Genomic DNA, 27,364 nt, shown 5'->3' with positions numbered 1-27,364 from the left:
AGTTCAAAAGCTCACTTGCCACGGCAAGGCACAGATCAGGAGTGAGATGACGAGACAAGACAAGAGACAATGTTAGTATTTGTTTTCTTTTTGTTGTTTTTGTTGATGTTTTTTTGTTGTTTTTTTCTTAGCTGACAAAGACACACACATCACAAGGACATGAACACACAAAAAAGAACACATGTCCTAAATGGTCAGGGAAATAGATAATCAAACAGTGTAAATCATTACTAACAAATGGCTGACCATTTTTTTTCATGTAGCAGGCCTTTTGCTGTAGAGATAATGACTATCCATATCCATATCCTATCCATACAGGGCCGGCATTCCCATCATCTTGTGATAGACTATGCATGGCCTAATGGCTCTCCTGCCCCATGTCACCACCTCTGCTCCTGTTGCGAGCAGCATGGCCAGATCTGCCTGGCCAAGGCGTCGAGTGGGAGAGAATTTGCGCCCAGCTCGGACTAGGCCTACTGTCATTCTCATTGCGACTCCCCACACTGCCTCTACGTTCCCCCTAACTGTCCTATGAGCACTTGACCTCGTCTAACATACCCAGTGGCATTAGACAAAGGCTCAACCACGTTACTGTCGCCGCGATTGCGGAGAGGCACACGTTCAGAAGACAGAAGCTAGCGCTATGGACATTAGGCTACCTCCAGCCTCGTTCGCCACACCACTAACACCCTGCTAACTTCCCGATGAACACTCCGAACCCGTGAAACATTATTCCCACCAGTGACATAGGGCAAACGATTCAACGTTTGTGCTTGGTGTAAGCTAAACTATGGAGTAAACTCTCACTTTGTCCAGCTGCATCATTGCAAGGCAGGGACGCATCTGAAGCCTCACTAAACGAATCACCGTCATTTTCTGAAGGCAGATATTCCCCTTCAGAATCAGGGTCCGCGAATAGAAGACCCAACACTTAATTTCAGGTAAACTTTTTTGATTCCATTAGACTCGCTGACGTTGACAATTTGGGGGCAGCCGTGGCCCACTGGTTAGCACTCTGGACTTGTAACCGGAGGGTTGCCGGTTCGAGCCCCGACCAGTGGGCTGCGGCTGAAGTGCCCTTGAGCAAGGCACCTAACCCCTCACCTGCTCCCTGAGCGCCGCCATTGTAGCAGGCAGCTCACTGCCCCGGGATTAGTGTGTGCTTCACCTCACTGTGTGTTCACTGTGTGCTGTTTGTGTTTCACTAATTCACTGATTGAGTTAAATGCAGAGACCAAATTTCCCTCACAGGATCAAAAAAGTATATATACTTATACTTATAAACCAAACGTGAACTGAAAACCAGAATATGTGAGCACACATGTTTCACTGTTCTACTGTCCTTATTGCTTAGTTGTGTATTTTATATTATATACTATCTATCTATCTATCTATCTAAACAGCTTTACTGATAACATTAGGGAATGGCAGTATGTGAGGATTGACATGGTGCAAATACCACGCTGAGGTGGTGACAAAATGTTACTGCAGAGGGATTAATTTTTTTGGGCACTCTCATTCCCAAATTATATGAATGAAGAAATTGTTCTGAATTATTCTGAATCTGTAATTGTGCCATGGTTATGGGACTTTGCAGACGCCTTTGTCCAAAGTGACACACACATACAAAAAACAACATAATATCTAAAATATAACAGGGAGCAGATTAGAATGTTGGTCAAACTATAATAAGGAGAATAGCAATAATAAACAACAATGTCAAATTCAATAAATAGCCTAATAAAATAAGCAATGAAAATGCAATGCAAAATGGGAAAAGCAATAAGAAACAATAGTGTCCATTCAATCAATAATATTAAAAAAGCAATGACATGGTAAGACTATATTAAGGAGAATATCAATAATAAACAATAATGTCAAATTAAGCAACAGCCTAATGGAAATAAAACAATATTATACAAACCATAATGCATAATAGTGGGGGGCCTTAAGCACATTTTCTTACAAATTCTTCTAAAAGCACCTAATTTGGCACAAATGTAGCTCAGGTCATACTGAAATGATTTAGCTAGGGCGCTGGAGTCAACGACCCTTGGGGCCAAGATGGCGGCCAAATCCAATATGGCCGCTGTCCGAAAAGGGTTCCGGCTATAACTTTTGAACCACATGAGTTACAAATGCAAACTTGATATCTTTTTCAGCTTAATTGATCATGGGAAACACATAGGATGTTAATATTTATGACCCAGTACATCTGGACCCCTTATTCCTTTAATTCCAATATGGCCGCTGTCCAAAAAAGCAGTTTTGGCTGTAGTTTGGGGCCTTACACCCCATTGTTCGTGCAAATTCATCTACAAACACGAAATTGACACAGATGTAGCTGAGGGCATACTGAAATGCCAGGGCATCCAAGCGACCTAGATGGCGGCCAAATCTAATATGGCCGCTGCCTGAAAGGGATTCAGCTATATATAGCTTTTAAGCCAGATGAGATACAAATACAAACTTGATGTCTATTTTACTTTTTTTGGCCATGAGAAACCCATAGGAATACTTACATTTATGATTGAGTATATCAGGACCCCCCAAATTCCCTAAATTCAATATGGCCTCTGTCCAAAAAAGTGTTTTGCGCTACAAATGAGGATGTGGTGTCTATTTTATGTTTATTGACCACAAGAAGTCCATTGGCATATTTATATTTATGCTTGTCATATTTTTTTTACCACAACTTTGAAGGTTTTTCTCAATGTTGATTAATTTCCTTATAAAAGTGAAATGCTTTCAGTGCACCACAGATGAATACATTTCATCTGTGGTGAAATCATATAAGTGTAATCATATAAGTAAGGGATAACGGTGCCAAAGAAATCATCACCATCATGCTTCAATGACTACCGTCCTGTAGCACTCACGCCCATAATCATGAAGTGCTTCGAACGGCTAGTCATGTCACACATCAAAGCCACCCTACCCCCCACCCTGGACCCCTTCCAGTTTGCATACCGAGCCAAACGATCCACGGAGGATGCAATCTGCTCTGCCCTCCATCCAGCCCTCACCCACTTAGACAATAAAGACTCATATGTGAGAATGCTGTTCATAGACTTCAGTTCAGCATTCAATACCATAATACCACAACAACTCATCAGCAAACTGGACAAGCTAGGATTCAGTACCTCCCTCTGCAACTGGCTGCTGGACTTCCTGTTGCAGAGACCACAAGCAGTACGTGTCGGGGACAACACTTCAAGCACTCTGACCCTGAGCACGGGGGCCCCTCAAGGGTGTGTGCTCAGCCCCCTGCTCTTCACACTGCTAACACATGACTGTACAACCACTCACAGCTCCAACCATCTGGTGAAGTTTGCGGACGACACAACACTGGTGGGCCTCATCACTAAGGGCGATGAGGCTCACTACAGAGAAGAAGTAGACCTGCTGGCTAAATGGTGCAAAGACAACAACCTCCTGCTAAATGTCAGCAAGACCAAGGAGATTGTTGTCAACTTTCAGAGAGGCCACAAACAACTGCCACCACTGTCCATCGACGGAGATGCTGTGGAGAGAGTGAGCAGCACAACATTTCTGGGGGTACACATCAGCGACGACCTCTCCTGGACCACCAACACAGCATCACTGGCGAAGAAAGCCCAGCAGCGCCTCTACTTGCGCAAATTGAAGAAGGCAAGTGCCACGCCTCCTGTCATGACTACATTCTACAGAGGGACCATTGAGAGCATCGTCTCCAGCAGCATCACAGTGTGGGGCGGAAGCTGCACAGATCAGAACAGGAAGACCCTCCAGCGCACTGTTAACACAGCTAAGAGGATCATTGGAGCACCACTCCCCTCCCTGCAGGACATTTACACCACCCGCCTCACCCAAGCAAGCACTAATGATTGTCAAGGATACAACCCACCCTGCACACAAACTGTTCAGCCTCCTGCCCTCTGGAAGCGGTACAGGAGCCTCCGCCCCCCAAGACCACCAGACTGGCAAGTAGCTTCATCCACCAAGCAATCAGGATGCTGAACACTCTACCCACTCTCCCATCACTGACAGCCCCCCCCCACCCACCAGCCAGCCAGGAACCTAGGAAACTAGGATCCTGTCTACCCTAACCCCCCTCCCCCCCAACACCGCCCTGTGGAACTGCACTGTGACTGTGCAGCCTAACGTGTTGCTGCTTCACATCAAGCCTGATATACTTGAAATTACTGCATACTGCATATCAATGTAAATATACAGGTCACACAAGCACAAGTTTAAACTTCATGTAACTGTTAAGACTATATAAATATACAACACAACTACCACTATTTTTTTTTTATATATATGTCCTATATTTCTATTTTGATACATACATGTTCTATATTTCAGTCTTGCACTTTAATTTAATGTTTATTGTCTATGGCTATGTCTATAGTATGTCCATGTCTGTATTTAAAGCATGTCTATGTCTGCATGGGAAAGTAAGAAACGAAATTTCAATTCTTTGTATGACCAGTGCATGTAAAGAAATTGACAATAAAAGCCGACTTGACTTGACGGTCGCCGAGGTGTCCTGTTATACGGAATTAATGGACGAGGGCGAGGGGCAAAAAACTCCCCGACGCCAAGACCTCGAAGGTCAAGTATCCCTTTATCACCCGGTTGCCACTGTAAAGCAAAGGAAACACACGATTCCGTTTAAAAAGAAGCTCACTAGTTCAGCTTGTTGTACAACTTTAGCATGGACAGTTAGCTTGTTTACAGTTGATTCCATTGTTGTGAAGCCTGCAACCAAAGATTCTAGAGCGCTGCAATCGTCGTCCTACTATGGTTGTTATAGTTACCATTCATAAGCATTGATATGGAACGGTGTCCTGTTATTCAGAATTAAAGGCCACCCTGCCAGCCAATCAGAAAAGAGTATTTCTTCTCTCCGGGTGGTAAGAAAGAATAAGACACAATTATTATTGCAAGGCAATATTTATATTATGGCAAATTGTTAAAAGAACAATATAGTTGATTTGTCCAAAACTCTGCTTCACAACTGTGTAACAAAAAAAGGCAATAATAAAAAAAAACAATAGTGAATTCTTATTATCACTCACAATCACCAGATCAGTCATCGTCTCCACCATCATTGTTTGTACAAGCACCCTCACATGCATATAGAAGTGCAACGAACTCCGGCTTTACAGCACTTGCAGTGCTCTCTATTTTCAATATCAATTTAATTGTGCTTATAGAGCCAAACATTACACATGTATCATGGCTTTTACAGAGTGTAGACAATCAGAGAAAGGAAAGAAAATAAAATAAAAATGCAGGGGCGAGGAAAAACTCCCTAGAATTGGAGATACATATAGGAAGCAACCTCGAGCAGATCCACGACTCAAGGGCCTGACCCATCTGCCTAGGGTCAATACAGACAGTAAGGTCTGTACACATGACAAATGCATATGATAGTCAGGTGCAGAGAATAGGACAGGGTGTTTAAAGCCACCTGCGGTGAAAGTTACAAGAGGTGGGATGATTACATATCCGGTATGATAATGCATTAATCCTAATTTAGTAGAAAGTTCAAAACTAAACTAAACCTGAACTAAACTAAACCTGAAGAATTCTGCCATGTCTGCATCAGGCCTGGACTGAAGGGAAAGGAACAGTTGTGTGATGAGCGTCATGTTTTGCTTCTGAATACCATTCTTTGTTTTGTGCTTGGCTTTTGTGTCAGGTCAATTGGCAAATGTCAGTATGTTTGCCCGAGGAATCATATCTGATACAGGCTTGGTGACCTTGTCAAGTCGCTGCTCTACGTAGGCAGCATGTAGGGCTGCACCAACTTTGTGAGCAGTAGTGAGCGAATCAGCCACTTCTCTTTCCATAATATCTTGGGTGTCAAGAGCTATGAGGTCATGATTCGTTGATAAGAAGGGATTTCCATGGGTTTCCATAACCGGTAAAATTTAACATCCTTCCTGAACATGACTTGTAAGCTGTATGCCTCTTCTTTATGATGATGATGATGATGATGATGAGCTGCTATCATACACTACTTGAAACTCTTGTACTTATTCTGGCACAGTCAGACCCTGCCAGCATGAGGGCTTCAGGGTTTTCATAAAGTCCAGCTGCTCCATCACAGTCCATACAGTCAACTAGCATTCTCTATATTTGCTCAAAGTTGCCCAAATCTACTGTATGCTGGAATTCTGACTATATGCCTTCCCTACATTCTCAATTTTAAAATTGGTGAGAATATTTGGAAAGTAGAAATCATCAGGTAGTTGCTTTCTTGTAAATGCAAATGTAGGATCTAAACATATCACAACAATCACAAGCGTAAGAATTCCTGTGTGTTTGTCATGGTAAAAAATATAGACATTATGTTTTCATCTTTAAGCATTTGGTTCAAAGTTTGTAGTCAAAAACCTTTTTTTTTTTGGACAGTAGCCATATTGGATTTGGGGACTTTGAGGATCCACATACACAATCATAAATATAAATATTTAGAGATTGGCATGGTGTGTTTTTTGGCACTGACTACCGCGACAGCGGCAATTCCGGTGCCAGCACCATCTCCGCCGTTGAACCCGTCCAGTCCCGTGGTTAATCCTACAGCCTATTCTGGATCACCAGAGGCGTGCAAAGGCTTCCTCCTGCAATGCTCCCTGACCCTGGAGATGCAACCCCACAGGTTCCCTACAGAGCGATCCCGCATTGCATACATCATCTCCCTACTCTCTGGACGTGCTCTACAATGGGCTGAAGGCGTCTGGCGTGTAGCTGTACCCATCACCGAGTCTGTGGATGCCTTTGTGGCCCATTTCAAACAGGTGTTTGACCTTCCTGAGGGAGACTCTTCCATCCAAGCGGAGCTGCATGCCCTGAGGCAGGGACGAAGGTCCATTTCAGATTACACCCTCCGCTTCCGTACCCTTGCCACTGCCAGCGGCTGGAATGAAGCAGCCCTCCTCACTGCGTTCCGACAGGGGTTAGAACCCACTCTACGCCTCCAACTGTCGTCCTATGATGATGCCATAGGCTTGGAGAGATTCATCCAGCTTGCCATTCGTGTTGCACATCGCAGAGAGAATTGCATCCGCGAACTCCATTCCACCTCTTCACCAGTCCAAGTTCCCTGTGCCGGGGAAGAGGCAGCAGGGGCCGCCGCAGAACCAATGCAGGTGGACACCATGCGGCTCACTCCATCAGAGAGACGCAGACGTCTGACTCAGGGGTTGTGCCTATATTGTGGTAACTCAGGCCACATCATCGCCCAATGCCCCACACGCCCGCCTCGACCAATGGTGAGTACAGTCCGTACTCCCAGTGTTCATCTAAAGCCTTTAGTCACACCTGTCATCCTTGCTGATTCCTCCTACATGGCTTCTGCTCTCATTGACTCAGGCTCCGCAGGGAATTTCATCTCGGGCTCCCTCTGCCAACGCCTCCAACTCCCGCGGATTCGCTGCGTCCCTGCCTTCCACGTCCACTCCATAGTAGGTAAGCCCCTGGCCCGCAAGCGGGTCCAATATCAAACAAAGAACCTTGATATGCGGGTGGGAAGCCTACATGTGGAATCCATCACATTCTTCATACTCGAAGAGTCAACTGCAGAGGTAATCCTGGGGCGCCCATGGCTGTTTCAGCATTCAGCTACAATCTCCTGGTCTACTGGGGAGATTCTTCAGTGGAGCAAGAACTGTCCTGAAGTTTCCTGTTTCCCACAACTCCCACGTTCTCACAGCCAACGCCCAAATTTCCCGGTGAACGCCACATCCATCGAAAGTCCAGAGTCGTCCGGTCACCATCCTGCCAGCATACGCCTCCTTCAGTGATGTCTTCTGTCCACAACGAGCAGCCCAGCTACCTCCACATCGACCCTGGGACTGTGCAATAGACCTGCTACCCGGGCACCCTCTGCCTAGGGGGAAGGTCTACCCATTGTCCTTGCCGGAACAGGAAGCAATGAAGGCTTATGTCGATGAAGCCCTCAAGCTAGGGTATATCCGGCCCTCCAAGTCTCCAGCTGCCTCTTCATTCTTCTTTGTGGCCAAGAAGGATGGAGATCTTAGACCGTGTATCGATTACCGTGCCCTCAATAAAATCACTGTCAAATTCCGTTACCCCTACCTCTTGTCCCAGCTCTGGAACAGCTTTCGCGAGGAGCTACGCTGTTCTCCAAACTTGACCTCAAGTGCCTACAACTTGGTGCGATTCGTGCGGGGACGAGTGGAAGACAGCCTTCATCACCCCTACTGGTCATTACGAGTATCTCGGTCGCCGAGGTGTCCTGTTATACGGAATTAATGGACGAGGGCGAGGGGCAAAAAACTCCCCGACGCGCACCTCGAAGGCCGTTATCCCGCTTATCACCCGGTTGCCACTGTAAAGCAAAGGAAACACACGATTCCGTTTAAAAAGAAGCTCACTAGTTCAGCTTGTTGTACAACTTTAGCATGGACAGTTAGCTTGTTTACAGTTGATTCCATTGTTGTGAAGCCTGCAACCAAAGATTCTAGAGCTGCAATCGCCGCCCTACTATGGTTGTTATAGTTACCATTCATAAGCATTGATATGGAACGGTGTCCTGTTATTCAGAATTAAAGGCCACCCTGCCAGCCAATCAGAAAAGAGTATTTCTTCTCTCCGGGTGGTAAGAAAGAATAAGACACAATTATTATTGCAAGGCAATATTTATATTATGGCAAATTGTTAAAAGAACAATATAGTTGATTTGTCCAAAACTCTGCTTCACAACTGTGTAACAAAAAAAGGCAATAATAAAAAAAAACAATAGTGAATTCTTATTATCACTCACAATCACCAGATCAGTCATCGTCTCCACCATCATTGTTTGTACAAGCACCCTCACATGCATATAGAAGTGCAACGAACTCCGGCTTTACAGCACTTGCAGTGCTCTCTATTTTCAATATCAATTTAATTGTGCTTATAGAGCGCCAAAACATTACACATGTATCATGGCGCTTTACAGAGTGTAGACAATCAGAGAAAGGAAAGAAAATAAAATAAAAATGCAGGGGCGAGGAAAAACTCCCTAGAATTGGAGATACATATAGGAAGCAACCTCGAGCAGATCCACGACTCAAGGGCCTGACCCATCTGCCTAGGGTCAATACAGACAGTAAGGTCTGTACACATGACAAATGCATATGATAGTCAGGTGTAGAGAATAGGACAGGGTGTTTAAAGCCACCTGCGGTGAAAGTTACAAGAGGTGGGATGATTACATATCCGGTATGATAATGCATTAATCCTAATTTAGTAGAAAGTTCAAAACTAAACTAAACCTGAACTAAACTAAACCTGAAGAATTCTGCCATGTCTGCATCAGGCCTGGACTGAAGGGAAAGGAACAGTTGTGTGATGAGCGTCATGTTTTGCTTCTGAATACCATTCTTTGTTTTGTGCTTGGCTTTTGTGTCAGGTCAATTGGCAAATGTCAGTATGTTTGCCCGAGAATCATATCTGATACAGGCTTGGTGACCTTTGTCAAGTCGCTGCTCTAATGTAGGCAGCATGTAGGGCTGCACCAACTTTGTGAGCAGTAGTGAGCTTAATCAGCCACTTCTCTTTCCATAATATCTTGGGTGTCAAGAGCTATGAGGTCATGATTCGCTGATAAGAAGGGATTTCCATGGGTTTCCATAACCGTAAAATTTAACATCCTTCCTGAACATGACTTGTAAGCTGTATGCCTCTTCTTTATGATGATGATGATGATGATGATGAGCTGCTATCATACACTACTTGAAACTCTTGTACTTATTCTGGCACAGTCAGACCCTGCCAGCATGAGGGCTTCAGGGTTTTCATAAAGTCCAGCTGCTCCATCACAGTCCATACAGTCAACTAGCATTCTCTATATTTGCTCAAAGTTGCCCAAATCTACTGTATGCTGGAATTCTGACTATATGCCTTCCCTACATTCTCAATTTTAAAATTGGTGAGAATATTTGGAAAGTAGAAATCATCAGGTAGTTGCTTTCTTGTAAATGCAAATGTAGGATCTAAACATATCACAACAATCACAAGCGTAAGAATTCCTGTGTGTTTGTCATGGTAAAAAAAATATAGACATTATGTTTTCATCTTTAGCGCATTTGGTTCAAAGTTTGTAGTCAAAAACCTTTTTTTTTGGACAGTAGCCATATTGGATTTGGGGACTTTGAGGATCCACATACACAATCATAAATATAAATATTTAGAGATTGGCATGGTGTGTTTTTTGGCACTGACTACCGCGACAGCGGCAATTCCGGTGCCAGCACCATCTCCGCCGTTGAACCCGTCCAGTCCCGTGGTTAATCCTACAGCCTATTCTGGATCACCAGAGGCGTGCAAAGGCTTCCTCCTGCAATGCTCCCTGACCCTGGAGATGCAACCCCACAGGTTCCCTACAGAGCGATCCCGCATTGCATACATCATCTCCCTACTCTCTGGACGTGCTCTACAATGGGCTGAAGGCGTCTGGCGTGTAGCTGTACCCATCACCGAGTCTGTGGATGCCTTTGTGGCCCATTTCAAACAGGTGTTTGACCTTCCTGAGGGAGACTCTTCCATCCAAGCGGAGCTGCATGCCCTGAGGCAGGGACGAAGGTCCATTTCAGATTACACCCTCCGCTTCCATTCTTTGCCACTGCCAGCGGCTGGAATGAAGCAGCCCCTCCTCACTGCGCCCCTACAGGGTTAGAACCCACTCTACGCCTCCAACTGTCGTCCTATGATGATGCCATAGGCTTGGAGAGATTCATCCAGCTTGCCATTCATGTTGCACATCGCAGAGAGAATTGCATCCGCGAACTCCATTCCACCTCTTCACCAGTCCAAGTTCCCTGTGCCGGGGAAGAGGCAGCAGGGGCCGCCGCAGAACCAATGCAGGTGGACACCATGCGGCTCACTCCATCAGAGAGACGCAGACGTCTGACTCAGGGGTTGTGCCTATATTGTGGTAACTCAGGCCACATCATCGCCCAATGCCCCACACGCCCGCCTCGACCAATGGTGAGTACAGTCCGTACTCCCAGTGTTCATCTAAAGCCTTTAGTCACACCTGTCATCCTTGCTGATTCCTCCTACATGGCTTCTGCTCTCATTGACTCAGGCTCCGAGGGAATTTCATCTCGGCTCCTCTGCCAACGCCCAACTCCCAAGCGGATTCACAATGCCCCTGCCTTCCACGCCCACTCCATAGTAGGTGCCCCTGGCCATCCGCAAGCGGGTCCAATATCAAACAAAGAACCTTGATATGCGGGTGGGAAGCCTACATGTGGAATCCATCACATTCTTCATACTCGAAGAGTCAACTGCAGAGGTAATCCTGGGGCGCCCATGGCTGATTCAGCATTCAGCTACAATCTCCTGGTCTACTGGGGGAGATTCTTCAGTGGAGCAAGAACTGTCCTGAAGTTTCCTGTTTCCCCAACTCCCAATGCTCTCACAGCCAACGCCTCAAATTTCCCCGGTGAACGCCACATCCATCGAAGTCCAGAGTCGTCCGTCACCATCCTGCCAGCATACGCCTCCTTCAGTGATGTCTTCTGTCCACAACAGCAGCCCAGCTACCTCCACATCGCACCCTGGGACTGTGCAATAGACCTGCTACCCGGCACCTCTGCCTAGGGGAAGGTCTACCCATTGTCCTTGCCGGAACAGGAAGCAATGAAGGCTTATGTCGATGAAGCCCTCAAGCTAGGGTATATCCGCCCCTCCAAGTCTCCAGCTGCCTCTTCATTCTTCTTTGTGGCCAAGAAGGATGGAGATCTTAGACCGTGTATCGATTACGTGCCCTCAATAAAATCACTGTCAAATTCCTACTCCCCCTACCTCTTGTCCCGAGCTCTGGAACAGCTGCGTGGAGCTACGCTGTTCTCCAAACTTGACCTCGAAGTGCCTACAACTTGGTGCGATTCGCCGTGGGGACGAAAGTGGAAGACAGCCTTCATCACCCCTACTGGTCATTACGAGTATCTCGTGATGCCATATGGGTTGTCGAACTCACCATCCGTGTTCCAGGGTTTCATGAATGAAATATTTCAAGATTACCTTAATAAATTTGTTATTATCTACATTGATGACATCCTGATCTATTCCCCTAATCTCAATGACCACATCCAGCACGTCTCCTTGGTCCTGTCTCGATTGCGTGAATTCCAGCTCTTTCTCAAAGCAGAGAAGTGTACCTTCCACCAACCCACCGTCCAGTTCCTAGGCTCCCAGGGAGTTAGCATGGATGACGGGAAGGTCCAGGCTGTACTTTCCTGGGCAGCTCCACACTCTATAAAGGAACTTCAGCGCTTTCTGGGCTTTGCCAACTTTTACCGGAGATTCATACAGAACTATAGCCAGATCACTGCTCCCCTAACTACTCTGCTCCGAGGAAAATCGAAGACCCTTGCCTGGAGCTCAGAGGCTTCCCAGGCATTTCGGGAACTCCAGAAGGCCTTCACCTCAGCCCCTGTCCTCCGTCATCCTGACCCCAACAAGGAGTTTGTCGTCGAGGTCGACGCTTCCACCACGGGCGTCGGAGCTGTGTTGTCCCAATACCATGGTAACCCTTCTCGTCTTCATCCGTGTGCCTACTTCTCCAGGAAGCTGAGCCCTGCAGAGTGCAACTATGACATCAGTAACAGAGAGTTGCTTGCCATCAAGTTAGCCCTGGAGGAGTGGCGTCACTGGCTGGAGGGAGCCAGTCACCCGTTTTTGGTCTTGACGGATCACAAGAATCTCCAGTACCTCCGCGAAGCAAAACGACTCAACCCTCGCCAAGCCAGGTGGGCCCTTTTCTTTACACGTTTTACCTTTACTATCAGTTACCGGCCAAGCTCACGTAACTGTCGAGCTGATGCCCTGTCTCGCATCTATCACCCTGAGGACAACCCGGAACAGCCTGAGCCTATCCTACCAGCTGGCGTGGTGGTGAGTCCCATCCAGTGGACCTTCGATGATCAGATCGCCGCAGCTATGGAGACTGAGCCTGTGCCACCTAACAAGCCAGACAATCACACCTACATGCCTCGTAGCCTCCGAACCCACCTCCTCACCATGGCACACTCCTCACCCGGCACCGGACACCCTGGGATCTGCGTGTGGACTGCGCCATGGCCAAAACCCCTCGTCATCTGCCTGCAGGGAAGCTGCTGCCTCTGCCCATTCCAAAGAGACCATGGTCACATCTCGGAGTTGACTTCGCCACCGATCTCCCGCTGTCTGAGGGCCACACCTGCAGATGGGAATCCCTGAAGATGTAGTGTCGGATAGGGGACCACAATTCATTTTGCGATTCTGGCGGGCCTTCCTCCGGCTGATGGGGGTGACGGTGAGTCTTACTTCGGGATACCACCCCCAAACCAACGGTCAGACAGAGCGAAGGATCCAAGAAATTAGTCGCTTCCTACGGACCTATTGCCATGGTCACCAGAACACCTGGAGCCGTTACCTACCCTGGGCCGAGTATGCACAGAACTCTCTACGCCAGCCCTCCACCGGCCTGACCCCTTTTCAGTGCATACTCGGTCACCAACCACCACTGTTCCCCTGGTCAGGGGAACCCTCTGATGTCCCAGCGGTGGACACTTGGTTCCGTGAGAGTGAGAAGGTCTGGGGCGAAGCTCACAGCCACCTCCAGCGAGCCATTCGCCGCCAGAGTCACCATGCCGATGCCCGACGGTCCTCCACACCGGGGTACACGGTTGGACAAAAGGTCTGGCTCTCCACCCGGGACATCCGGATGAGACTGCCCAGCAAAAAGCTAAGCCCCAAATACATTGGTCCCTTCACTATCACTCACCAGATAAACCCAGTCACATACCGCCTCCAGCTTCCCCCTGACTACAAGATCCACCCCACCTTCCATGTGTCACTTCTAAAGCCTTACCATTCACCTCACTCTCCTTCCTCCACAGAACCTGGTGCTGCAGTGGAACCCCCCTTGCCGCTCCTCCTGGACGAGGGTCCCATCTATGCCGTTAAGGACATCCTCAACTCCCGGCGCCGCAGAGGTCGACTGGAGTATCTGGTCGACTGGGAGGGCTACGGCCCTGAAGATCGCTCCTGGGTCAGCCGCGGACGACGCCCTAGACCCCTCCATGCTCACCGAAGTTCCATCGCGACGCATCCCAGTCGACCAGCCCCTCGGGTCGAGGGCGACCTCGGCCGCCGGGCCCCTCGCTCTTGGATGCGGCCCTGGAGGGGGGGGGGGGGGGGGGGGGGGGGGGGGTAATGTCACAGTCACACCAGGTTCGGTTCCAGCCACACCCACTGCTCTCTCTCCTGAAGCTCCCCTCACTCGTTCACACTCCCCAGTTTACTAATGACCTGCACCTGTTCCCAATCAGCCTCACTCCCTACTTAAAACCCCAGTCTCCCCTCAGTCTTTGTCTGGCCTCGTCAGTGATGACACCAAGGTGCTATCCACCAGCCTGACTCACAAGGAATACTCCTCCTGGATTCCCCTCACCTGTTCCAGCGCCCCCTCCTGGTCCGACCCCCACGAAGTCACCTCCTGATTTGGATCTACTGTAGTTAAGTCGATCTTCTGTGTTTTGGGACTTCTTCCGTTAAGTTTGCTGATCCTCTGTGTTTTGGACCCTCCTTGGCCTACTGTTTCCAGTGGAACTTCTGTTTGATCCCGACCTGGGTTTGACAACCCATTTCCTGGTTTTCCTTTGTAAATAAACTATCTTGTTTGAACTCTACCTCCCTGTCCTGAGTCTGTGGCCCGTGACAGTATCAATTATACATTTGTATCTCATCTGTTCAAAATATGCAGCCAAATCCCTATTCAGGTGGCGGATTTGGCTGCCATCTTGGTCTCAGAGATCACTAACTCAGGCGCCCTGGCTAAATCATTTGACTATGACGTCAGCTGTATCCGTGCCAAATTTGGTGCTTGTAGATAAATTGGCACAAACAATGGGGTGTAACTACAGTCAAAACTGCTTTTTTGGACAGTGGCCATATTGGAATTGGAGGATTAAGTGGTCCAGATATACTGGGTCATAAATATAAACATTCCTATGTGTTTCCCATGATCAATTAAGTTGAAAAAGACATCAAGTTTGTATTTGTAGCTCTTGTGGTTCAAAAGTTCAGCCCTTTTCAGGTAGCGGCCATATTGGATTTGGCCGCCATCTTGGCCCCGAGAGTCTCTGGCTCCGGCGCCTCTTTTGACCCCTCTTAAACGACAGTGAACATGGAAACGCTTTGACGCATGGAAAGCTTTCCTTGTAATGTATTGTATGCAATGGTGATGTTTCTGCACTGTGCACATTATTGAGTTTCACTGTGATTTAGAGACATTGGTTCCCAAAGACTGGGTCGCGACCCACGGGTGGATCGCAAGAGATTTTATTTAGGTCGCCAGCACAATTTATGTTGTCTAATAGGCCTAGCTTATACCATTTAACCAGGAAAGTTATCAGTTTTCTATTAGGATATAGTTTGTTTACCACAGTCATGGCCCTCTGTGCAATTTTGCACTTAGAATAGCTCTGAAACTGGGGGCGAACGCGTCGCAGAGGGGACAGCGTGCATCTCACTCGCAAAATGAAACATTTCTGTGGGGCGCCTGCCATGGACCTCGCAGTTGCAAAATGCAAGGGACAAGAATCAGCACGAACATTAACGGACAGCTACTTTAATCGTTGACCGATTAAAATCTAGTTTCCATGCTGTCAAGCAGACATCCGTGTAGGCCTACTGGACATATTCAATTTGCGTCATAGGCTGTATAGTTTCGAGATGCACTCTTTAAAGTTAATAGCAACTTCCTCACATTCCTTATTATTTCGGATTTAAAATGGCTATTGTGCAAAAGCCTCTTGTTCTGATATTTATTCATTTCACATTCTTACAACATAGCTTGTCACAACATCAATACACAGCCTTAGTATAAGGCCTACAAACAAGCAAACGTTTAACTCCAGAGAAAAATGCGGATTCAACTTTCCAAAGAAACCTCCAGAAATAGGCTAATATAACGACTTATGTGCTATTGAAAAGTTTGAGAACCTGTGGCCTAAAACAATATGGGTCGCGATTGTCTGTCATTTTTAAAAAGTGGGTCCCCAGAAAGAGAGAGAGCTTTTAGCTCTAAACATCCGTGGAGCGATTGAACGTTTTTTAAGGAACTGTAGTGCTGTCCTTTTTTCTATACATTTATTACATTACAGAAAGGATCTAGAACCCAGTCGACTTTTTTCAGAGGGTGTTGAGCGAGTTTTTCCATTCATCTACGTCACCATGTGGTTGTCATATTGGCTTTCATATCAGTTTCCTGCTCTGATTTTAGAGATTTTTAAAAAAAAAAATCAAAGCAGAGTCTACCTTTTTCTATTATGGTTCTGATTTTAGATACAAAGGGCAACTCCAGAAGATGAGTTTAGCTGTTGCCAATAGTTTTAGTTGAATATTTTATGACCCCCGTATTGGAGCTGGGTAGTAAATCCAGTATCCTCTGGTTCTAATTAGAATCAAGAAGTGTCTGCTAAATGTAATGTAATAATTAATAAAACTACGCTTGACAAGTGGAACATGTTCATAAGATCATCAGTGGCATGTTCATATTTTTACCATTGCTTGAAATAGTGGAGAGCTGGGTGTCAAATCTTTGCATTGTATCGCGGAGTGATTTATTATTTGCTGTGCTGAGTCTGAGTTGAACGGTCCAGGGATATTCCAACTCATGGAACGTCTCTCGGCCAATCAGAAACAAATAAATAGTTCCATAGAACCCAATTGTATAATCTCTCATGTGTTGCCTTATTTCATTATTGTTTCTTTGCCTTATTGTTACTTACTCATTTGTTTGCTTTCAGGAGTGACTGGGTGACATCTTACAAAGTGCTGGTTAGCAATGACAGCCATACGTGGGTCACCCTAAATAATGGGTCTGAGGACTTGGTGAGTGGCTAAAGGGATAAATTATTTCATTTTATAATGCATCCTTAAAAAGACACAGTGCAAAAACATTTCATTCAGGTTTCAGATTTCATTTATTGGTTTGACATGGCAGAAACATTAGAAAAACATAGTGTTTTTACAGTCCTGAATTTAGTCAAACAACAAAGTAAAACTCACAATTAAGGGCATATATAAAACAAGCTAAAATTATCAAGAGGACAAGTGCAGTAAGTATAAAATTACTTATAGTACAGTTTAAGAGCATGTGGGATAAAAGGGAGTTCATGTTTTTTTGGTTTTGCTCCTGGACGTAACCAGTTCCCTACAGTATGTCTTCTCAATGAGTAGGCAGTTGTAGAAGTTCTAGTGAGAAACATGCAGGGGGGGAAGAACTGTCCTTAAGTGAGTTTGTAATTGGTATTTAACTCATAATTGCATTTCAAAGAAATCATTGGTTGAAGCATACTTGCCACATAGGTACTGTAAGTGGAGACTGTAGAGATGGAGGTAAAGAAGCTGAAGACGTAAGAAGTTAAAATAATAAAGGCACCCCTCCAGGAAAAGCAATATGGGAAATATTTGGAAAGGTTCTTAAAGAAGATGACAGCGGTGCAAGTTATGTTCTATGTACTTCTTGCAAAGCAATTTAAATGTATGACAGCCACAAAACAGGTACGACCAACGTAACTCATCACAAACGCGGCACTGGTAGACTAAGCCCTCCCAGCCAAACCGAGTAGCCTAAGTGCAATTCCCAGACTTCAAGCAAGCAATAGATTTAGCTTTATATACTGACCTGGAACAGCTTTTTTAGACTAGGTACAAGACCTAATGACAAATGTCGCTCAGTAAAATAATGCTGATACTTTGTCACCTGCCCACGTTAAACTTTTAGCCTACAGCCGTGAGCAGGCGCCTGCAGGAATAAATGTTATGGTAAACAGACTACACAGCCATATCTACCGGTATTTATAGGCCATATAGGTTTGCGTATGCATAAAAGTTACCTTAGTTCGTTGTGTCTGTGACTTTAAACAGTGTATGTATGTGCTTCAGTAAAGCTTTGTGCTTCATTCAGCATTATAAACCAGTTCTTATGCAAACGTTTTGACCAGCAATGTAACTCTCTTGCCTACCTTGCTGCCTTCACCATTTCTGTTTTTTGAAAGAAAAATGTATGTCCATGGCCTTGAAATCTCGTGTTTAGCTAATCCTTAGCTGGTTGCAGGCGTGCTTCTACTCTTATTCTTATTCTCTCTCCTGTGCAAACATTATGTCCTGCATGCCTAGCTGTGTGAAGTTCTACTGCATGAAGTTTCGCAAATAAATGAATTTGTTTTACACTAATGGCCTACTGCCACACTGCATGGTAGGGTATGACCAAAAGCACACATTTTGTAAATACCGTAGATCCTGAAATTATGGCTGGGATTCTATTTATAGCGGGGCCTCGGATAATAGCTGGGGTCGTGGTCGATTCGGACAAATAAAGGCCGGCCCCAAAATACAAGCCAAGATAATAATTGCCAGTAGGGCCATCAGTCCATTAGTACTAGAAGACATTGTTTCAATTTAACTCAATTAAATAAAAGAGCTCTTAATATTTTATATTGTTGGTTGGTTTAATAGTTGCCAATGAAAAGTCATTGTACATGTACACCATGGGTCTCCAACACGTTGCTCTCAAGATACCAGTCGCTTGCCATCCCTTCTGAGCTTACCAGAGGCTGAAGCAGTTATTAGGCTACATTATTGGGCTTTTTAAACACAATTGTTGCCACGAGGCATTCCAGCCTACAAATTTAATAAAAAAGTAAATCATACATCATTAAAAAATAACTCTATTTAGGCTTGGCTATGCAGTACGATTCCCATTAAACATAGCGCATGTTCACAGCACAATAAGCGGGTGGAAATCCCAACACACTTTCAACTACATGAAACTTAATAGTGAACAATCAAATACCCCCAGATTTCAGTGTCCATCAGTCCCAACATTTAGCAATATAATCAAACAGTCCAAAAGTAAATTAAATCCCAAATCACACTGAAAACCTGCCCCCAAGAAATAACAGATACTACACTTGATCTTAGCTACATTACTACTTAGCTAATTGTTCCACTGTAATAACTATTATATACTGTATATAGCCTAAGGTTTAACCCTATGAGGCCGATGGATGCAATGTGCATCCAAATTCACTCCCATTCTTCTCTGTTGAATTGCTTACAGAATACTTGTCACACAGATATCACATACATATCACGTGAAAGCGACCTAAGCTAGTGGCTAGTTCCTGTGATAAATGGTGCACAAAAAATTTAAGGCTGAATTTACATGACATTACATTATCACCACACCCCTTGCCCTCGGTGGAATACATCACAAATTCTTCACTCACACATAGCAAACAATCAAAATGCAGCAAACAAAGATAGCATTCCTCTGTAGAATTAGCCATTCCAGAGTAACCTGGTTTTGAAATTGTAGCACATTTCTACATGAAATTCTTATGTTATAATGCCCCAAAACAATGTATTTCCTTTCTATATCAAAGAATCTAAAGTTGGTCAATGCCAGATCAACTGTGCATTGGGCTAAATGGCATGCACATATGCAAGCACAGGTTACTTCAGGTCACAAATGCACATGTATAAGGGTCATTCCACGTCAATTCAACCAGGGCCCACGCACTTAGGTCTCAAAAAATTCGGAAAAAATTACCAGGTGTACCTACTGTATGTTACCCAGGAGACGCACTGTAAAATTACTTTTATGTAAGATCAATACTTTCCAAGATACAGCCAGTTTTACAGGGGGAGGGGATGTCGATTTTGTCCGGCCTCTTTTTTTTGTCAAAGTTCACAAGCCCAAAGCACAAGAACTAAACCATGTAGGAGGCTCAAATTTTGCATGCTGGTACATCAATAGGAATACCATGTAGCAAAATCGTCACATTTGGTCTGGATGATCCTGCATGGTCATAGATAGATAGATAGATACTTTATTGATCCCCAGGGGAAATTCAAGGTCTCAGCAGCATACATACAACACAAACACATTCTTTAACAGCAGAAAGAGTAATTAAAGTATATAATATCCAAAAAGTTGCGAAGTAAAAAGTAAACAAAAAGTAGACAAAAGACGTAGAAACAAACACTAAGACACGGAGCTGCTGAATAGGCTGCCACACCTGACGGCGCCGGAACCGGAATAGCTGTCCCTCAAAGTTGATCAAAATGTTATGGCTGGGCTCTGTTTAGGCCTTCAGAAGACATATTTGTACTCAACATAGGCTCTTGATTTATTTCCCTTACTGAGATAAGTAGAAACACTCTCACAAAAAGCAAAGCAAAAGCAAAGGTGTACTGTGGAGTGGGAAAGACTGTTTTTAGCGGCAGGCTAACACATACTGATGACTTGCGCTAGCCTAGCACCTGCGAACTAAATATCACACTTGCTAACTTGAAAATGAGGTTCTATGTCCAAAATCCTGAACCACCCCTTTAATGAGAAAAAGAAGGCTTTCCTAGAGGGTGACACTGAGAAAGTCAGAGACATAAGGAAGGAGCTTAGGGTGAAGATGCAGAAGGCTAAAATTGATTTTAAAAGGGCTTAATAAAATGATGGGCAGAACCCCCCAAAAACAAATGGATACAACCATGGACCTCCTCTTCTTAAACAAACTTAATAATTTCTATGGAAGGTTTGACTCTTCTGATAGTAAAGACAAATGCAATACTGTCTGCATCATACCCCAAACCACCACAATCCAGCTGTCAGGGGAGGCAGTTAAACAATGCCTGTCAAAAATCAACCCACATAAAGCGACTGGACCTGATGACCTCCGTGGAAGGGCACTGAAGGCATGCGCCACTGAACTAGCAACAGTTTTTACTCAATTATTTCAACTACTACTGAACACCTGTACTGTGCCGGATATGTGGAAATGATCAATTATCAAGCCACTCCCAAAGAAACCTGGATCCAAAGAATTGAAAGACTTCCGCCCGGTAACCTTGACCCCTATTTTAGCCAAATGTATGGAGAGGGTTGTAACCAAACACCTTACCACATCCCTGAACTCACATCTTGATCCTCTACAGTTTGCCTATAACCCTCATAGAGGGACTGAGGATACCACTCTCACCATGGTTAACATGGTCTCCAAACATTTGCAAAACACCAATACTTATGTATGGATTTTATTTGTTGATTTTACTGCTGCCTTCAACACAATGCAAATTCACATAATGTGTGCCAGGGACATGACCTCTAAGGAAATAGTACTTAATACAGGGGCCCCTCAAGGATGTGTTCTTTCTCCTGCCCTGTTTTCTGTGTATACAAATGAAATGACACTACATCATAGTACTTTTAAATTATTCAAACATGCAGATGATATGGCATTAGTGGGACTGTTTCACAAGGACGACAGTATATCTGATTATGTTGATCATTTTTTAAGCTAGAACAGTGGTGTAAGACCAGCTCACTTCTACTCAATGCAGGTAAAACAAAGGAGCTAATTCTTAATCAAACAGGTGCTCCAACACCACTGACAAGGGAGGTGTAGCCAAGAGCACTACAAATGGGCTGGAACTGGTGCTTTTTGCCTTGTATCTGATGTGTATGCATGTGTGTGTGGGCTAGAGGGAGGGGATACATATAATCCTGTGGATATATGTCTGTGTGTAATGGAATGAATGTGTCTACTCTATGTTTCCTATGTGTTTTATACTATTCCTATCAGTGAGACCAAAGATAGTTTTCATGCAGGGCAAAAAAAAAAAAAAAAAAAAAAAAAAATTCCCAGTGGCAGTAAGGGATAGGTAGAAAATCAGTCCCTCCAGGATTTCGCGAGTTTTTTTGAGACTGTTGCGACCTAAAATCATCTTGATGCTTATTAAAAAAGGATAATCAAAGGTAAACAGTAAGGATTACAGAAAATCAAAGTAGGCCTACTTTATTTGTGAAAATGCTTTGACTGAGGTAATTCACAAAGCAGTATAACCTTTCGTAGAACTGTCCAAAAAAGACAGTCACCTTAAGAGATGGCGTCATGTCATATGTTTCAATACATTCATATATTTTGTAATTCATATTAAGTTCATATCTTTTTAATAATTCATAGTCTGTGGCCTGCATAATTACTAATAGCAAGTAAGTATCTAGTAATTTCATATTGATTTAAACTATTTGACTACACTTCTGTTTAATGTCATTACATTGGTGGTCTACGTCTAATTGACTGCCTGCCCCTTTAAGGACGTGAGAGTAGCCTATTTACATTTCTGAGTGGATTGAAGGCTTGCATCTCACTGTGTTCGCCACGAGTGTAAATCACTTTTGCATAGTGCATTACGATATGTGGATGCAATTGGGAATGTCTTCTATGTCATTAGTTAAAATAAATGTAAAAAAAAACAACTCGAATGAAATCATTCTTGGATCATAGAAGAGGTAAATGTCTTGCAATTTTATTAATTTCTTAATACATTTCTTGATTTTGGTAGCACGACTCAAACTAAGCCCACAAGCTAGCAAACATGACGCTAAAAGGACATATCCAGGTAAACGTTTGCCAATGGGTTGCATAGCCTACTCAAATGTCAGTAAACCAAGTAGGCTTACTTACTTTCATATCCTAGGTAGGTTGGTTAGCAACACCAGGTTGAGAGATGCAAGTAAACAGATTATTAACGTTAGCCTACTATTTATTGTCATCAAAACTGCAGAGGAACGAACACGTTAGGGCAGTCTTTGGTGTCATATGCAGAAGGTGCAGAAGTAAGTGTGCCATCTGGCTCAATATTCTGCGCGAGGGACTGTTGTGGTAGGTGAAATTTCACGGTGAAACTACGATGATTGGTCAAATTTGCGAAAAAATTGCGGTGTTTGGACAAAATTGCGAGTGCCTTGGTGATGAAAACAATCGTCTTCGTTAACAGCTGTGCATAGGCTACTTTGTAAAAGAGAATACGCTCATCCCTATACATAACGCAAGGGGTAATTAATGTAATTATAGTTCGCCTTTTATTTGTGGATTTATTTGATGTAGCCTAGACTATTTAGTGTTATTTCTTCCCCAAGCTCATAAAATAAATTTGGGTCGCACATAAATTGACAGGGTCGGTCGGAAACCGGAACCCAAGATTTCTTTTTTTTATGCCCAGGCATGACAATAAAGTATATTTCTATTCTATTCTATTCTATTCTATTCTATTCTATTCTATTCTAAGCATGTCAATGAGGACATCAGCTGATTCAAATCAACATGTGGTAACCACCGTGTGGCAGATTCCCAATTGCATGTTTAATTCCAAAGCAAACAATTTTGCAAACAATGAAATTGTCCACAATTAAATGTTTTGTACCACGGGACATTTTTCACCTTAAAAAAATCTCACAGCACACCCACATTCCCAAATGTTAAAAAATAAAAACATAGTAGCACACAAGGGCAACAGTCAAATAATAGTTTAAAAAGTAGTTTACGGGCCCTCTATCGGCTATAACCACACTATGTAAGGTTGCTGTAGTTCAAATGAGACATAAGAAACTACAAATTTGACTTGTTTCTGATGTCGCAATTAGGGCTGTCATTCGATTAAAAAAATGTATCTAATTAATTACATACTCCTGTGATTAATTAATCTAAATTAATCACATGCATCCATTTGTGAACGTCTTAAAAACAAGTTAAGACACACAATTTCACCATTAATTAGCTGCTTACTAACATGTATATTAGTAGCATACTAGCCATTTGTTAGTCATTATAAGTCACTAATTAATACCTTATTCAGCAAGATCTTATTCTACCCTTACTAGACCTTGTAAGCTCCTAATTACCCCTTATTCATAGTTATTAAATATGTTTTGCATATGAATTATGACAGTTATTCACCCCTAATAATACTTATCAATTGTATTTGTGCTAACTTGGCTGTCTGCTTGTTGTGTAGCCTACTGTGCACTGTAATACACTTAAAAAGTGTGAATAGGAGGCAACTTTAGTTTAGGGAACACATAAGTGCCAAATTAATTGTGAATTAAATGTGAACCAAGACCCAACTTTAGAATAAGGAACATATTCTGCATTACAAAGACTTAATTGACTGTTCGCAAAGCCGCACACCCTAGTTATTGTTACTACGCCTGTCAAACTCAGACCGGAGTTGTCTAGAAATTCAACGGTAGCTGTTAAGACTGTCTGTAAAAGTTACAGCACAAGAGGCTCTTTTAGAGAGCCACAGACCTAAATTCATTTACAATCATTTACAATCCGTTGAAAGACTGCAGTATGACAGAGACACATGTATAAAAATTCATATCTAGCTTTGTTGGGCGACAATGACAAACTTAAACGGGAGGCGAGTGTGATTCACTGATATTAATATTAGCTGGGCTAGATTAAGGAACATGGTGCTGCCAAAAAATGGAAACATAGCCTACATTGCAGAGCCACTTCAACTTTATTATTTTATGGTGAATAAATGTTACACTACTGTGCACAGCTCCATGCTTCTCTGACGTGACGAAGCTAGCACATTATTAGCAGCGGTTAGGTAACTATGCTAATGTTAGTTATATACAGGTCTCCTCCAAGTGACAATCATTTTATACACAATGCTGGCAATGCTGAAAACAATTAACATCCTTATTTATCTTACTTACATCGAGTTGACAGTGTGGCTTAATTCACAGATGTGGTGGAGCACTGTGTTTCGTTATGGTTTAGGAGCAGGTCTAACCCTTTACTTAAAATAGTGGAGATCTGGGACGAGAGAATTTAATCTAATTTAACATAATTACAGAAAACTTAACCCTCCTGTTATCCTTGGGGTCAATTTGATACTGGTACTGGTTTATAAGACGTTTGGTGATTAATTGATAGCTGTTTTTGGGACACGTTAAGCGTTCTTTATAATGAGCGCATACGGGGAGTAAAACGACTTGTTGCCGTTTTGGGACATAAGCTATGTTAAGCTTTTTCACGTTAAGGTGGTATTTTATGGAGTGAGAATTGTCTCAAAATGATTTAAATATATATCAAAGGATATATATATATATATATATATATATACATACATTTATAAATATCCAAATACAAAATACAAATATAAAAAATGTGACATACAAATAAATAAACAAATTTATATAAATAAATGTGTCTTTGTAAATATATTTTTGATATTTGAAAATAAATATGCTTGACTTTGTATGTGGAATCTGCATTTGTGAATCTCCTTTTTGCTTTTATGTTGATGACGTAATTTTGAGACATTCCTACTGCACACCAAGATCCACAAATAAATACCACTAGATTTGAATGCGAAGACATCCTCCACTGAACAACCAGCAGATGGCAGTGTTGTACAACATGTCTGTTATCAACTGATAGCAACTGAATCTTTCCGACGCTGTTTTCCCTAGTTCAGTTTAGTCAAGTGGTCTTTGACTAGCAGGATTAACGACATGGAAGACACTGGAAATGGAGTTAATTGCAAGCGCTAACTGGGTAAGACGTAAACACGCAAGTGACGTAGCCTAGTTCCCGCCTTGACAGATTGCAATGCGTTTGGCAGATTGAATGGCCATTTGAATTTTGCAACACAAAGAGCGTGACCAAAGTGCAATGCAATCAGGTGGGGCGCTATTTCTTTTCCATTTGAATAAAATGCCTCAAAACGATGGCAAAACGTTTTGCCCAAAATAATCCAAAATGTTTTCAGGCTGGCATTGACAGTTTTGCCAAATATGTTTTTAAAACGCAATCCTACATTGCACTTTAAATATTAAATTGCAAAATGAATTGACAGTTAAATGATGAAACTGAATATTGAAAATTGAAATGCAAAATTAATTGCCATATGAATTTTGAGACTGAAGTACCATTGCAAAATGGAATGCAATTCAATCAATGTTTATTCTATTTTTTAACCAAAATTATTGGAATTGATTTTAGGATTTCATTGTCACTTTGCAGATTAAAATACAATTTGTTGGAAATTATTGCAAATTGCAATATTAAATTGCATAATGAATTGGCAATTGCATAATGTAATGTCTATTTGAATTGCATATTGCATATTGCATTCTCATTTGAATAAATCTACCCATATGCTTCCATAGTTAACACCTAAATAGAGCTTCAGAGAAGCCCGATAGAGCCTTAACGCCCAAGATGGGGTTGTTACACTTTGTCTGTTCTGTCTATTCTTTGTAGAATGACAGGGTGACTTAGGGTGACTTACTTCACAGAATTCCCCTTTGCCCAGTTAAAGACTACAAGCAATAGCCCAGCAATAGTACTACAAGGAACAATAGAGTACTAAAGTGTGACATCATGTTTATGTAGCAACCAATTAACGTTTTTTTTGCAATTTGATAAGCAGTTTGCCTCTCCGATGTTTGAAACAATTATTGAGAATAGATCATCTTCATTTTTTATTAAAAAAAACCTAAAAATAACGTGGTGTAAACCACTGTCGTCATGGTGCAATGCTTCCTGAATCCAATCATCAGTCAGAGTCTCATAGCCTACTTGCCGATTTTTTTTCAGGTTTGTAAATAAATTCCAAAAAGAATTAAAAAAGTGTCCAAAGCCACACCGGTTGACAGTAATAACGTTATGTAATCAGAACAGATTAGGCAAATTTACCATTACGTTACCATTACAACTTTATCTTTCATACTAGCACAAACTTTTCCATTCTATACCCCGGAAAAATACATAAAAGCCTCGACATGTTTCGATCTAGTGATTTTCACCTCTTGAAATTGATTTATTCTCGTTTTAAAAGAAAGAACACAGCGAAGCAATGAAAATGCCATCTCTGATTCGGTTGTTTAGAACAGAAAATCTGAGCCAGGACAACGTGACGTTTTCACTTTAGTACTCTATAGTACTCACCTGAAGAGTGCTCTGTGAACTGGGCAAAAAGCAGAAAGTTAGCAGAAAGCATCTGAGAAATGTTTGGTCTTAAGTAGAGATGCACCGATATGGAATTTTAGGGCCGATAACGATAACCGATATTTATTGGTTTGTTGTGGCCGATACCGATACGATAACCGATAATATTACTCTTGAAAAAAAATGGTGAAAAGTGATTTGGGGAAAGCATTTAATAAGCATAATTTTATTGCAGTAATTTTACCTACCACCAAATGATGGACAGAACTCATAATAGTCCTCAATAGTACAGCAGTCAACATAACAGTAGCCTAGCCCTACAGTATGTGTGGCTCCTTTAAGTGAACCTGACGTCAGTGAATTGCGAGTGAGTGGCTAGAGAGTATGAATCGTTTTCATTTAGGACTAAACACTCATAAACGGCTCAGCTGGGAATAAGCTACAGTATAGCGACCAAATCAGAGTTTGTGAGGGAAACTTAGGTTTAGTTTCAACTGCGGGTAACTGAATAAAGCTGCAACTCCTCAGACTGTATCTTATGTCCTTCTACTCTGTTATGC

The 27,364-nt window shown here is 43.1% G+C and overlaps 1 protein-coding gene across 1 annotated transcript in view; it reads left to right on the top strand.

Annotated features, from left to right (window-relative positions):
* Positions 1–27,364, top strand: part of LOC125287565 (inactive carboxypeptidase-like protein X2) — a gene marked incomplete in the record, with an annotated part of 196,546 nt that overhangs the window by 36,298 nt on the left and 132,884 nt on the right. The window contains 1 exon segment of the mRNA XM_048233475.1: positions 16,800–16,884. Coding sequence (XP_048089432.1) covers positions 16,800–16,884 — 85 coding nt within the window.

The sequence above is a fragment of the Alosa alosa genome, chromosome 22, assembly GCF_017589495.1.
Source record: "Alosa alosa isolate M-15738 ecotype Scorff River chromosome 22, AALO_Geno_1.1, whole genome shotgun sequence".
In the NCBI taxonomy this organism is placed as follows: Eukaryota; Metazoa; Chordata; class Actinopteri; order Clupeiformes; family Clupeidae; genus Alosa; species Alosa alosa.
The sequence above is the reverse complement of the archived record's forward strand: the minus strand, read 5'-3'. Positions and strand labels throughout refer to the sequence as shown.